Source organism: Canis lupus, chromosome 12 (genome assembly GCF_011100685.1).
Source record: "Canis lupus familiaris isolate Mischka breed German Shepherd chromosome 12, alternate assembly UU_Cfam_GSD_1.0, whole genome shotgun sequence".
Taxonomy (NCBI): Eukaryota; Metazoa; Chordata; class Mammalia; order Carnivora; family Canidae; genus Canis; species Canis lupus.
This window is the reverse complement of record NC_049233.1, coordinates 48,193,117-48,207,747: the sequence shown is the minus strand read 5'-3', so window position 1 is coordinate 48,207,747 and position 14,631 is coordinate 48,193,117. Positions and strand designations below refer to the sequence as shown.

The 14,631-nt window shown below is 33.9% G+C and overlaps 1 protein-coding gene across 4 annotated transcripts in view; it reads left to right on the top strand.

Annotated features, from left to right (window-relative positions):
* Window positions 1–14,631, top strand: part of RNGTT (RNA guanylyltransferase and 5'-phosphatase) — a 362,370-nt gene that overhangs the window by 314,647 nt on the left and 33,092 nt on the right. Inside the window, exons 16-18 of one of the 4 annotated variants that reach the window (XR_005368010.1) lie at window positions 5,866–6,016; window positions 7,385–7,440; window positions 8,451–8,497. The exons of 2 other annotated variants lie outside the window; for them this stretch is intronic. Coding sequence is in view for 1 of the 2 variants with exons in the window: in XM_038554710.1 (XP_038410638.1) it covers window positions 8,451–8,497 (47 nt within the window). In the remaining variant the exon portion in view is untranslated. The remainder of the gene's footprint in view (window positions 1–5,865; window positions 6,017–7,384; window positions 7,441–8,450; window positions 8,498–14,631) is intronic. One more of the 4 variants, XM_038554710.1, reaches the window with a different exon arrangement.

Here is a 14,631-nt window from a genome sequence, read left to right as displayed (position 1 = left end):
AAACAGGATAGTACTAGCACAAAAATAGACACATAAATCAATGGAACAGAATACAGAGCCCAGAAATAAACCTATGCTTATATGATCAATTAATCTACGACAAGGGAGGCAAGATTATACAATGGGGAAAGAACTATTTCTTCCAAAGACAGTGCTGGATAGCTACATTGTGGAGTAATGAAACTGGACCACTTTCTTAAACCAGACATACCAAAAAACTAAAAAATGAATTAAAGACCTAAATGTGAGACCTAAAAACCATAAAACTCCTAGGAGAAAACATAGGTAGTAATTTCTTTGACATTGACTGTAGAAACGTTTTTCTAGATATAAAAAGTATTTTTCATTTTAATTTTTGATCATTGCTGGTATATAAAGGATTCAGTATTTATGTGTTTATTTTAAGTCCTGCAATTTTACTATATTCAACTTTAGTGCTAGTACTCTCTTTTTGTAGATTTCATAGGATTTTCTACATAAGTGATTACATCATCAACTTAAATAGAGACAGTTTTCCTTCTTCCTTTCTGATCTGGATGCCTTTTATTGCTTTATTACATTGAATTAAATCTACAGTACTGAGTTGAGTAGAAATGGTGAGAACAGACCATCAGTGCCTTGTTCATGATCTTAGAGGGAAGGCATTCAACCTTTCATCAAAAATTGTTTTTATGGTAATATTAGTTAAGGGTTAAATCCTAGATTCCATCTAGGCTTTCTTGTAAGAAAGGGAATAATATTAAGAACCTTCAAAGTAGTTAATTAAAAAGGATGATTTGAAGTCATCCTTTTTTGTTATTATAACTTTTTGTTAATGTTTACTGATAGGCCTGTAAAATTTATTTTATGTTTTTTTTGTTCAGTTTTCCAATTTTTCTTCACATTTGTTTCTTGGTTGTATAAGTTTTCTCTTGTTCCAGTTGAGGGGTGTGAGTTTAAATTTCTTTCTACCTGCCTACATGAGATGTATTTTTATGCTTTGAAAAACAAGGATTTTTTTCAGAATAGACTGAGCCTGAATAGGACATATAAAATATATTTAATATCATGAAAGTCTAGTAACAGTGACATTATTTTAATTTTTTTAAATATTTTATTTATTCATGAGAACACAGAGGCAGAGGCTCAGACAGACCACTGAGCCACTCAGGCATCCCCATTATTGACATTTTTAAGTGAAAAATCTTATTTTAGCTACCAGGATTAGCCCTTCTTTAAATAGCTCCACTAATTTAATTTAATTTAAATCAGAACACTCTCAAAAGTTCATCATTAGGGATGCCTGGGTATCTCAATCAGTTAAGCATCTACCTTTGGCTCAGGTCATGATCCCAGGGTCCTGGGTTGAGCCCCACATCAGGTTCCCTGCTCAGCAGGGAGTCTGCTTCTCTTTCTACTCCACCCCAACCCACCCCCGCCCTGCCTGTGATCTCTGTCTCTCACACTTTCTCTCAAATAAATAAAATCTTTTTTAAAAAGTTCATCATCAGAATCTTAACTGATGGACCCTTTTGAACTTTTCTAATTTCTTAAGCAATGACAGACATTCAGGTACATTTGTTTTCCTCTATTTTAAATATCCCTGGAACACAAGTTGGCAAGAGTTTCATCATAAACCTCTCTTTCTATCCTGTTCACCTAATTCAGCAGTGTAGCCAGGAATCCCTAATAAGTTTCTGCAGGAACATTTTTGAAAGCCTAATTTTTTTCTGTCCGTTGGTTTGGAAAATCCTGTTTCTCCTTATTATAACTGAAATAACTAAAAAGTGAGAGGCTTATATTATATATTTAGGGAAAGTAGAGAAGACAGTGTGTCTATGAGTTACATCTCTCAAAACCATATTCTAAGTATATGTATGAGGTTAATTCCTGTTACTCACCTGATTTATTTTCTTTATCCAGGCCTTTCCTAATAAGCTCAGTGACAGACAGAGGTCAATCCTTTGTCAATTCCTTATCTTTAATTAATTAATTAATTAATTTTAAAAATTCAAGTTCAATTAGCCAACATATAGTACATCTTTAGTTTCAGATGTAGAGTTCAGTAATTCATCAGTTGCATATAACACCCAGTGCTCATCACGTCATGTGCTCTCCTTCATGCCTGTCACCCAGCCCTTTATGCCTGGATAATCAACTCAATAGAAAAAGGCCCATTATTTTAGAACACCTTTTCTTTTTCATGTTGTTGTGAGAAAGGTTTCTCTCATAAACTGTGAAAGGATTTATCTTTATTAATTATTGAAGTTCCTTCATAATTCTTATGGTTCTTATGCAAATGCTATATAGATTGTTACCTATTTAGAATACTTATAAGTTAATTGGAAAACAATGAAACAATCATGGTTTACATGCTTGAGACTAATAGGGTTCATTTCCTCCCTTGCTTTGGACCTGACTTGTTTTGGACATGAAATACCAGTACTTGTTATGTTCATTTTTCTCCCATTAAGCTAAGTGTAATGATACTATGTTGTGTAGCACAGATATCAGATATAACCTTTAATAAATGGAAACTGCTTGGCTTTCCTTAAGAGCATATTGGTTGAATTTTTTTAGTAAATAGTAAATAAAAGTGTTCACTTGAATATTTAAGGAAAAGTTCTTAGCATCGTAGGACTAAGTTTGAGTGGTTTGATGTTAAAGGCTCTTTTTGTTAGAGACATGTTACGGTTCTATTTCTAAAAAGCAGCTCCATTTTATAAAGATGAAAAAGAGAAAAATAAAATCACAAAATAGATAGTAGATACTTAGATGTTAATTGGATTCTGAAAGTTGCTATAGCGTATGAGATATCTGTACTATTAATAGCATGAGTCATTACAACAATTCTTACACAACATATACACCTTCCATTATTACCCACCTTTTAGTTCTAATTTATTTATTTATTTTTTTTAAAGATTTTATTTATTTATTTGAGAGAGACTGAGAGCCAAAGAGATCATAGAGAGAGAGGGAGAAGCAGATGCTGCTGAGCAGGGAGCCAGATGCAGGGCTTGATTCCATGACCCTGAGATCATGCCCTGAGCTGAAGGCAAATGTTTAACTGACTGAACCACCCATGTGCCCCTAGTTCTTATTTCTTATCCAAGGCTAAAGATACAAATATATACAAACATGTGACTTTATTAGCCTTAGACTAGTGCATCTTCATGCTAGTTTCAGGTTTTACTGTTTTTAGGGGAAGTTATTCCAACTTACCTTTATCTCTTAACATTATCCATAAGTTGTCTGGAAGGTTCTTTTTTCAGAAGGCTCAGTTCTTTTGTATATAACTTTTACTCAAGGCAGTTACTGTCTTCTCAGATCATTAATCCCTTTCAGAATCCTATGAAAAATAGGAAAAATACATGCACTTCTACTTAAAATTCAGGGAGTTCATGGACCCTCGTAAAGGGCTTTTAAGGACACCAAGTTAAGCATCCTAAAAAGGAAATAAAGCATGTTTTTCCAAATTTTTCAATTAACCAAAAAGGTATTGAAAACATATAAATTTTAGTTTTTAAGGGAAGTTTATCATCTGAAGAACTCGATTTTAAGCATACATGATTATTTCTTGTTTTATCTTAAAATAAAACAAATAAATAAAACATGGGTCATCTTATAATAAGTTGTCAAGCAGAGTCAGAAAGCAGTTGCCTCACATATCCACTGATACTTTTTGTGTTATAAATGAAGCAGATTTCACCCTCATCCAAGACTAACCTTTTTTTGAGATCAAGGTTCTAAATGTACTAGGCTGTACATGACTTAAGTTTTCTTAAGAAATGCGGTTCAGTAAACCTTCATATGCAGTCTTTGAAATTAAAAAGGAATGCTTTGATTAAAGTAAAATTTTGCTTAATCCTTATTTGCATGCTTTCAAGATGTCAGAAGTTTCTTAGAGGTCCCTTATTTGAGGGTGTGAGATGGTATTTCCATGTATCTTCATGTAATACCTTTATCTTAATTGGGTGTATATAAATTATATTATTCATAGCTCATTTTTATAGACATAAAAAGTTTAAGTAATAGTTTATATTTTATGCCTATTATTGTTTTATTTTCTAGAATATCTCACAGTCTAGTAAAAATCTTAAGGCTATTCTTAGAGGTTTCTAGTTCTTGAGGCTCCACTTAGCAGCCAGAATCCATAAAACCAAGGAGTGAAGCCTGTCAACATCACTTTTAATCAACTCAGGGGTTGTTATGGAAAGACTCAAGGCCACAGGGCTGTCCCCTCCCTGCCGGGCTTGGTATTAGTTGCCTCTTCCAGTTCTGACAGCCTAAGATATATGGGAGGCTGGAGGCTGAGTCAGACAGTTTCCACTTTGACACCACAGAATGGCTCAGAAATGTCCTATTTTAACTATGAATTCCATGTAGCAACTATATGTGAAAACTAAGGAATACAACCATTATTCTGAGGCAGTTATTATATGGTCAGTACAGCAAAGTTATTCCCTGCCTGAAATCCTAGATTTATCCTTGCTGAGTAACTGGGTGCCATTTGTCACAGTCTCATACGCTAAGCTTTCTGAGCCTGAATTTTTAAAATCTCCTTATAGCCAAGGATATATAGTATTGGTGTTTGCATTCATATGCATATGCAATAGATGCAAAGAAATAGTGCTTTCCTTAATTTTCAAAATCATATTTGGAAATTCATGCCATTCCCTCAGACTTTTCTTCTGCTGACAAAAAATAGGATATTTTTTCTTTAAGCTATATTGAGTTCAGGTTGTCATTTATTACTTAAACATTTTTGAGATGGCTAATAACTTGTCAGTTTTAATTTTTAGGGTAGGTTTAATTTAAAGGTAAAGTGGGGACTCTCAATTATGAAAAAACTGAAAAACACTAGGAAAACTGACCTACTTACTGGCTGATGATTTTTTAGAAAATATTTGAATTTAGAAAATAAATATATTTATTAGGTCAACACTTTTTAATAAAAGAAAATATTTGGCATCCATATTTTAATTTTCTGAAATATCTGAAGCATTACATGAAATAAAGACACAGTCCTTAGAACTGAGTATTGTAGTTTAGTGGCTTCCAAACTATTGACCATGACCTGTAGGAAGGTAAGAAACGTACTTCCATTGAGATCCTATACACATACACATGCATATGTTTATATACACACAGTGTAAACTGAAATTTCAAAATAAGTGTGATGCAATAACTGTTATTTTCCATTCTGTTTATTTTTCTGTTGATTTGGTTTTTAAATGCTGGTCTTCACCCACTAAATTAACTTCTCTCTTGGAAAATGGGTCACGACTCAGTTTGGCAAATATTGCTGCAGAGTAGGACTTGTCCAGCTAATGCTGCTCTGTGCTTCTGCCAGGAGACTGCTACACTTATGCAATGCATATAATCATGAAGAAGCTTACCTGCCCCTCAGTTGATGACAGTGGCTTTGAGGGAGAAGAAAATAAGATGAAAAAAAAAAAAAAAAAGAAAATGATAAGATGTCATAGTTGCTGGGAAGAGGAAAGAGGAAAGCAAGGAAAAAATAAATGAGAAATGAATTAAGATGTTTTATGGAGCCAAGTAAAAGCTATTTTCTGTTTTAAAAAATTCTAATTCTCAGGAACAGAAGGGAGCCTTCCACGCCTACTCTGTCTTCCAAGTGATTTCATGTATTTTGAGGATAGAGAAAGAAATAAAGGTAACATCTCCCCTAGGGGAAAAATTAGGAAGACATGGAGATGGGTGAGAAATTGAGAGAAAGCAGTGGAATCAGATCTAGATTTGTACAGCCTATTTATTAGATAATAGCTTAATTTTTTATAACACTGTAAATGAAGAGGTAAATTTTCATTGTCTCAAATGTAGTAATAAGGGAAAACATGGTTTTCCCTTTGTTGAAAACAGATTCAAGGGGTGAAAGAAGGTTTGAAAAACACAAATCCTCATGGAAGCTAAAAGTCTTCATCCTTCTATACAACAGCTCTTACATTGCCACCCACTTTTTGTCTCACACACTTGCTGACAGAGTGCTGCAGGGTCACTGCAGGGCTTTCAGGTAAGCCCAATGTTGTGAGTTTCTGTATAGTCATGCATGTTTACTAAGTCATGTAGTAATTGCAGACTAGGGTTCCAAAAAGTTCCCAAAATATTCCCGAATTATGGTTCTTGTTCCTTTTATACCAAGGTAGTTTTGGTAACGCTATTGCGTGTCTGTAGTCATACGTGTTTCAGGCTTAGCATTCTTATCTTCCTATCCTTAGAAAACTTGTCTATGAGACTATAAGCCCTGTGGAGTTGGATGGTGTCTTGTGTGCTTTGAGATCCTCAGCATTTGGCCTAGTGCCTGAGACATAAAAGCACTAAATAAATGTTTTTTTACCATTATTATTGAGGATACCTAGAAAGCCAAGCATTCTTATTGTTTATTGAAGTATAACTGATATAAAATTGTATTAGTTTTAGTTGTACAACATGAATCAACTTTTGTATACATTATGAAATGATCACCATTGTCTAATTAACCTCCATCACTATACATAGTCACAGTAATCTTTTTTTCTTATTATAAGACCTTTTAAGATCTATTTTCTTAGCACTTTCAAAGATGCAATGCAGTATTATTAACTCTAGTCACCATGCTGTACATTACATCGCCATAACTTACTTATTTTATAGCTGGAAGTTTGTACCTTTGGCCTCCTTCACACATTTCACCCACTCCCACCCCACCTCTGGCAACCACCAGTCTGTTCTCTATATCTAAGAGCTTGGTTTTGTTTTATGTTGTTTTGTGTTTTGTTCCTTGTTTTTTTTTTTTTTTATTTTTTATTTTTATTTTTTTTTAACCATTAAGTATTTGCCATGAAGTTCATCAAAGTATTTAAAACTCTGGCTCTAATTACATACATATTTACTGGCTGAAAACTTTATTTTCTAATCTATATTACATCTTGAGTTGAGATATCTTTGAGGGAATACAAATTAATTTTATTTTCTAATTTAAGGTTGTGGTTGTAAATTATTAACATCAGCTATTTGAAATGTAGATTTTATGAATACATTATTCTAAGAACATTTTAAATATAGTTCTCAAATTATTTTCCAATTAAGAAAGTAGCATTTTTCTTAGTTAAAAAATTCCAATAACTTTCAACCTCTTTTGAGCCAGACACTTCATTGAAAAATGTTGGAAATTATTTTAGTATTTTCTAGTTTTTGTTAAAAACCAGAATTATATGAAAGCTTAGTTCTTATTAAGCATGATTTAGAGAGAAAAATAATTCTTTTTTTGTAATTTTGAAATGTTCTCAAAGAAGTAAATGATATCATGCCTGTTTAAGTATTTATAATGCAACGGACCTCCTATTTTGGTGAAAGGAAATAACATGGTACTTCTTTTCCCCCTTGTGTTTTTTCCTACCAGTATTTACTTCCAAAAAAAAAAAAAATAGTTCTCTGGCTTGAATTTCAAAGGCACAGGTAACCATTTCAATATGAGATACTACATCTAAATTAACTATTGGGAAAGTCATATTTCAGATAAATAGTTCCAGTTTCTGATCTAGATTTCTATGAGACATCTAGAAATTATATATTTCATATTATTCCCACAAAAAGAAAAATAATTTCTCCAGTAGTCAGTTATAAATGAATATTTACATATCTTCTTCTCTAATAAAGTTTCAAAAAAAAAACAACCCCCCCTCCTCAATTACAGAAAAAGATCTACTTCAGGTGTCCATGACCATGAATCAAGAGTTTGGCAAGCTCCAGATGGGTGTTGTCTTTGTTGGCTCTTCAAGAACAGTAACAGCTCTGAGAGTAGATAATACAGATCAATAACTGTTGCCAAAATTTTAATCAGCAGTATTGAAGTTGCTACCTTGAGCACCTTCAGAAGTTTGAGACTGCTGCATTAAGTGACATCATGTCATAAAAAATACTGTGGGGCATGGATGGGAGGAATCTTTAATCTTCTAAAACAGGAATACAGAAATGTAGTCAAGTAAATCTAGCAATCTCTTAAAATAATTTTTTTCTAAATAGTGAGAAAAGTATTCATTTTCTCCATCTTAAAATTTTATTAACAGTAGAATTATTTGCCTGTAAGTAAAAATGACAAGTTTATAGTTTAAGAAATTCACAGGGCAGCCCCGGTGGTGCAGCGGTTCAGCGCCGCCTGCAGCCTGGGGTGTGATCCTGGAGACCTGGGATCGAGTCCCACGTCAGGCTCCCTGCATGGAGCCTGCTTCTCCCTCTGCCTGTGTCTCTGCCTTTCTCTCTGTGTCTCTATGAATAAATAAATAAAATAAAATTTAAAAAAAAAGAAATTCACAAATTATGCTAAAAGCAATGAAGAATTAGGTTTGGAAAAACTACTATAAATTTTAAGTTTAACATTACAAATACAGGTCAGTATTGAGGTACCATTTGAATCTTTACAGTTTTACTAAAATATTTTAAATATTAATATTTAAATTCTTTTACAGTGTCACCAGATCAGTGCATTTCTGATATCCAAGAAACAGATTCACAGGTGATCATTCATTTGCTAAAATAATTGATGTTGTTTCTGATATTAAAGTACTTTTCATTAAGTTTTCTTCTAAGACTTTAATCTTAGTCAAAATATTATCAGTGAACATACATTATACATACATTCTTTAAAAAAAATCTATTCAGAATCTATGTGGATAGACATATGAAATTACATTTTAGGTTATTTAACTACCCACAGTTTTTTCTCAAAAGTGTGCAATATTTTAGAATCAGATTAGACTTTCCAAGTCTTAGTTTAAAAAGAAGTTATCTGGTAGAAAATTCATTTAATGTAAAACTTTTTTTTTCCCCCCAAAAGGGGCTTAGACTTTGTAAAACAAATAATATAGGGACACCTGAGTAAGTCAGTGGTTAAGCGTCTGCCTTTGGCTCAGGACGTGATCCCAGGTCCGGGGATTGAATCCCACATCGGGCTTCCTACAAGAAGCCTACTTATCCCTATGTCTGTGTCTCTGCCTCTCTGTCTCTCATGAATAAATAAAATTTAAAAATAAATAAAAAGAATATAAGAGTATTTTAATGTAATATATCCCTAAAGTGTAATAATTTTTCTCATTTTATCATCAAATGTTATGTACCTCTTTGGATATGTCATCTTTTTTTCTTCTTTGTCAGTATTTGAAAACTTTTTGTCATGAAATAGGAAAATAGGATAATTTGTTTAAAACCAAAAGCACAAACAGTTTTAGTACTGTTACCAAGCAAAAAATATTATACATCAACGTTTGTTGAACACTATGCCAGGCACTTTTCTAAATAATTCTCAAACAAAAGTTTAAGTACTTTTAGAATTTCCAGCTTTACAGATTAGGAATACCTAGAAGGTTGAGTGACCAACCCAAGATTATACTGCCCATAGGCAGTACAGTTGTATTATGTTGCCTTCTATGGAATATTAGTGTCTAGTATTTAGTGTATACTGTTTAGTTAAGTATTTATATTGCATTATTATTATATACATTGTTATTATAGTCCTTGAAGTCCTTCTGAGTTTTGCTTGTACAGTAGGCCAAATTCTCTCTGTAGTTGATATAATACTAGTTAAGACATTGGCTGAACTCAATGAGTTACCTGAAAGAAATATGGTTTCACCACAGAGATCAAGATAGAGAGTTATTACGGTTTGTTTACATAAAAACAGAAGGGAATATAAAGAACTCAAAGTTATAATCTCACCTCTGCTACTTAGCCAGTGTTGAGTGTTTATGTTCATTAGTTGTTAATAGCAAGAGCTGTGAGTTCTTGTATTGGGAACATTTGTGAATATGAGATATTAAAAGGCTTCTAATTATAATATCTTCTGATTTCATTAAGAAGTATTTCTCTTTCTGTTCCCGAAACATCTAGTTTGAAATTTATTTTGTTATGTATTTCTCTTCAGCCATCATTTTTAGAAGGGCCAATTCTACTTATTATTTTTCTTTTATATTAAATGCTTTCTATTTTACCTTTATTCTTAATATTCAAGAGATTTGGGTGAAGTATTATGTGATTATTAATTTGAAACAATCTCTGGAAATCTAATTTGTTTCTTTAAGAAAGAGCCAGCTGATAGAAAATCAGGTATATAAACAAATCATCTGAGATTTTGAGTGCTCTGATTAGCTTAGAAAGAAAAAGTATCTCATTTGCAAGATTTTTTTTCAACCAGGTGTGGCAGTTTTGCTAGATATAGTGATAAACAGTTTCTCATTGTCTGGCTCAAAGTTGAATTTGCTTTGTGAGAATAGCTAGAATTAAAACATTTAAATATTTTTCAAGATCAGTGTATCTTGGAGGCATTTTGATGACTCAGGGCTGATTTTAGCTGCAAAAAGAATTATAGCAGAATTGCAAGAAGGAACAGATGTTTTTTAAGTTTCGGGATGAGTAGGTTGGTTGCATAGCACAGGGTAATTGGATGATGCAAAAGACAGTGACACTAAGAATAAACAAGGAGATACTCTCAGGGTCATTTTGGTTTAGCAAAAGGATGAATGAAATAAGAGAACATATATATAATATAGGTCATTAGATGTCAGAAAGTGGAGATTTCTGGAGTGAAATGAAGCCATTCAAGGAAAGGGTAGAAATTATGTTGGTGGGGGTAAGTTACTCCTAGTGATGAACTATTCCATTCTGTTGTATCCTGTTAAAAGATACAGTCCCCAAGCTCTTGTAGGAGTTATTCTTATCTATAATAAGTAAAATCTTAAGTCTGATGTTGATTTTTTAAATGCTTTTACTGGCTTGAATAATTTATTAAATCAATAAAATCATGAAAAATTATAGTTTGAGAGAAAAAAGTAAGGGCAAGTCTATTCTTTGGAATTCCACTCCTTGATGGAGTCTCAAATGTCCTTAGTAGATCCACCTTCCTTGAGGCTGCAGTTTGTTCTGTTAGCCAGGACAGTTAACATCCACCTCTCTTGAGTGACTTGTGGTTGATCTTCCTCACTTACCTCCTCAAAATCTTATACTCCTTGTGGTGCCTGGGTGGCTCAGTTGGCTAAGCATCTGACTCTTGATTTCAGCTCAGGTCATGATCTCAGAGTTATGAGATCAAGCCCCTTGGTGGCCTTTGAGTTGGGCATGGAGCCTGCTTAAGATTCTGGCTCTCCCTCTCCCCCACCCTTAAAAAAACAAAGAACAAACTTACATTCCTTCATAGTCTCTATTTTAGGCATTTTGATATTCTCTAGCATAGATTCAGTTTCCTATTAATGGCCTTCAGAACCTTTCATAAGTTTACCTTGCATTTGTTTGCTTTTTTTTTCATTTTTAAGTTACCACCAACATGACTTCTTACTGCCCACTCTAGCAAATATAACTTCTTCCCATTACCCTTTCCCATCCCATTGTGTCTTTATTTTCCCTAACTTACACTCCTCTGATGTTTACAATTTCCTGTTCCTTCACTATACATACTATTCTCTTGTCCACTATATGTCTCAAAACTTCCTGCTAGTCAAAAAAGAACATCAGTTAAGTATATATATGGAGACTGGGGATATAAAGATTAATAAGATATTTGCCCATAACTTATTTATAATCTGAAAATATTTATAGTATTTATAGTGAACTGAAAGAAATTTCTTTGTAAAAAGATAATGAAGAACTCAGGTAGGATGTGATATGTCAAATGCTTGTAATTAGCCAGAAATGTCAAAAGTTGAAGAAGAACCGTGGACTGAGGCAGTTAAGATTTACAAAGGAAACACAAATTGTGTTGTCCTACAACTAAGTGAATAGTAGGATGTGTATGTATTTGAGAGAGAGTGTTTGTCTTTGTCTTTTTCTGTAGGGATAGCAGGATGTTAGGTGATTCAGGAAAACAGAAAATGCAAAGTTGTGGAACTGGAAGATTTGCCTTGGATATAAGGCTTATGTAAGGAAGTAATAGGAAATATAGTTGAAGAGGTAAATTTGTATTAGAGAATTTTTTAAAAACCCAGCCATACTAACAGCAAGACTGTACAGACCATTTTAAGAATTTCTAAGTTGGAATAAGACTTAGAAGTTAGGGGGACCCTAATGCCTTTTTAGAGAAACATTAAAATTTTAGGTAAGATCCATGCTCAACATAAAGAACTGACATCTTCCTGACAATTCATGTCAGTATTCTAGATGGCTTCTTTAGGCCCCAGCTAAGGAAACTAATCCTAAAGGTCACTGAGATGGGCAATGACAAAAGGGTGCTAGATTCCTAAAATCATAACTATCAGGCAGTAAAATATTTTTATATCCTCTTTGTATTATCTGAAGTGTTCATTTCTAAGGGAAACAAGAGAAATGGAACTAATATAAAAATAGTTCAAATTAGGATCTCCTGGGTGGCTCAGTCAGTTAAGTGTCTGCCTTCAGCTCAAGTTATGATCCCAGGGTCCTGGGATTGAGCCTCACATCGGGCTCCCTGCTCAGTGGGGAGCCTATTTCTCCCTCTCCCCTCTGCTCATGCTCCCTTTCACGCTTTTTTTTTTCTCTCTCTCAAATAAATAAAATCTTTTTAAAAAATCAAATTAGGGCAGCCCTGGTGGCACAGCGGTTTAGCGCTGCCTGCAGCCCAGGGTGTGATCCTGGAGTCCCGGGATCCAATCCTGTGTTGGGCTCCCTGCGTGGAGCCTGCTTCTCCCTCTGCCTGTGTCTCTGCCTCTCTCTCTCTCTCTCTCTCTCTCTCTCTCTCTCTCTATCTCTCCTGAATAAATAAATAAATGAAATCTTTAAAAAAAATCAAATTAATGTTTCTATTAGTTGTTTCTGACATTGTGTTGCTGCTTGAGTTGAACTATTATTTATGACAAGAGGTGGATGACTAGAGAACTTTTCTTAATATGGCTAGTTATATCTTTGAATTTGACAGTTCAGTCATGGAAGAGCCTTCTTTTCCATGGTTGCTATTTAAATCATTTTCATCTTTTTTGTGTGTCTTGTGAAATTAAGGCTAAGCCAAAGTCTGTTAGACGTATTTTTCAGAAGAGAATTGTATTCTGGAAAAAGACAACAGAGTGATTGGTCCAAGTTTGTTCATTGCAGATTTTTATTTTGAAAAAGAAATTAGTTCATTATATCCTTTCCAGCATGGAAGGTGATAATTACCCTTTATTGTTGAATTCACAGCTTCAGAGAATTTTCAGAATGTGACTTTTAAAATACAGCAGCAAGTCTATGATTGAGTTAAAAATAATTATTATCTTTTAAAAGATTTTATTTATTTGAGAGAGTGTGTGAGCAAGAGAGCACAAGCAGGGAGAGGGCAGAAGGATAGGGAGAAGCAGACTCCCCAGTGAGCAGGGAGCCTGACATGGGGCTCCATCCCAGGACCCTGGTATCATGATATGAGCTAAAGGCAGACGCTTAGCTGACTGAACCACCTAGGCACCAAGAATAATAATAATTATTTATGAATAATGCATAATGCCAAATATCTACTTCCTGTAGTATACTATTTTCACTTAAAATTTATTTTTCAAAAAAAATTATTTTTCAGTATTTCTACATGGTAATAAGGAAGCAGAAACTTATTTGCATATTTCTGGTTTGATATATGTGTTCTTTTTGGAAATAATAACTTTAAAAAAAAAGATTTTATTTATTCATGAGAGATATACAGAGAGGCAGACACAGAGGCAGAGGGAGAAATAGGTTCCCTGTAGGGAGCCCAATGCAGGACTTGATCCCAGGACGCTGGGATCATGACCTGGGCCAAAGGCAGACGCTCAACCACTAAGCCACCTAGGCATCCTGGAAATAATAACTTTTGACATTATTTTTAAAGTCAGATGTTTATGTGAAGATCAATGATAATTAAAACTTAGCTGTCATTAATGGAATTGTAACATGATTTTAATGGTTCTAAGTGTGAGTAGAAATAAGGTATTTTTATAAATAGCAAAAGAAGTTTTACTGAGCATGTATTATGTGCCCAGGACATATATACTTCCTAATATTTATAACAGTCATAATAAAGTAGATATTTATATTTACAGATGAGAAAATTGAGACACAGATTAAATAACTTGCCCACGATAATGCAACCAGTAAATGATATAATTGGGATTGGAAACCAGGTTTTTCTGACGCCCTAATCCCACTTTCTACGTTCCTATGTTGTTGGTTTTGTGTAAATATTGCTGGATTAAATTTTTCACTCAAGAATGTTGATCAAGTATTTCAAGGGAATCAGCTCATACAACAATGCATTGAAAAGATTGAGCTCTATAGAAGTGCAAGATGGGGATCCCTGTGTGGCTCAGCCATTTAGTGCCTGCCTTTGGCCCAGGACGCGATCCTGGAGTCCCAGGATCGAGTCACACGTCGGGCTCCCGGCATGGAGCCTGCTTCTCCCTCCTCCTGTGTCTCTGCCTCTCTCTCTCTCTCTCTCTCTCTCTCTCTCTCTCTCATAAATAAATAAATAAAAATTTAAAGAAGTGCAAGATAGTAAAGACCTAAGTAACATCATTTAGTAAAATATTTCCCGTATAGCTATTTAAGTTAATTTCTTCCTTTGATATATTAGAAGTATCCCTACCTCCTTAAAGTGTTTTGTAATTTATATAACTTATTTTGAGTGTCATCTTAGGCTGTTACCTTGTACTTTAATCAAGTGATGGCCTCAGGAATTGTTAATGTTTC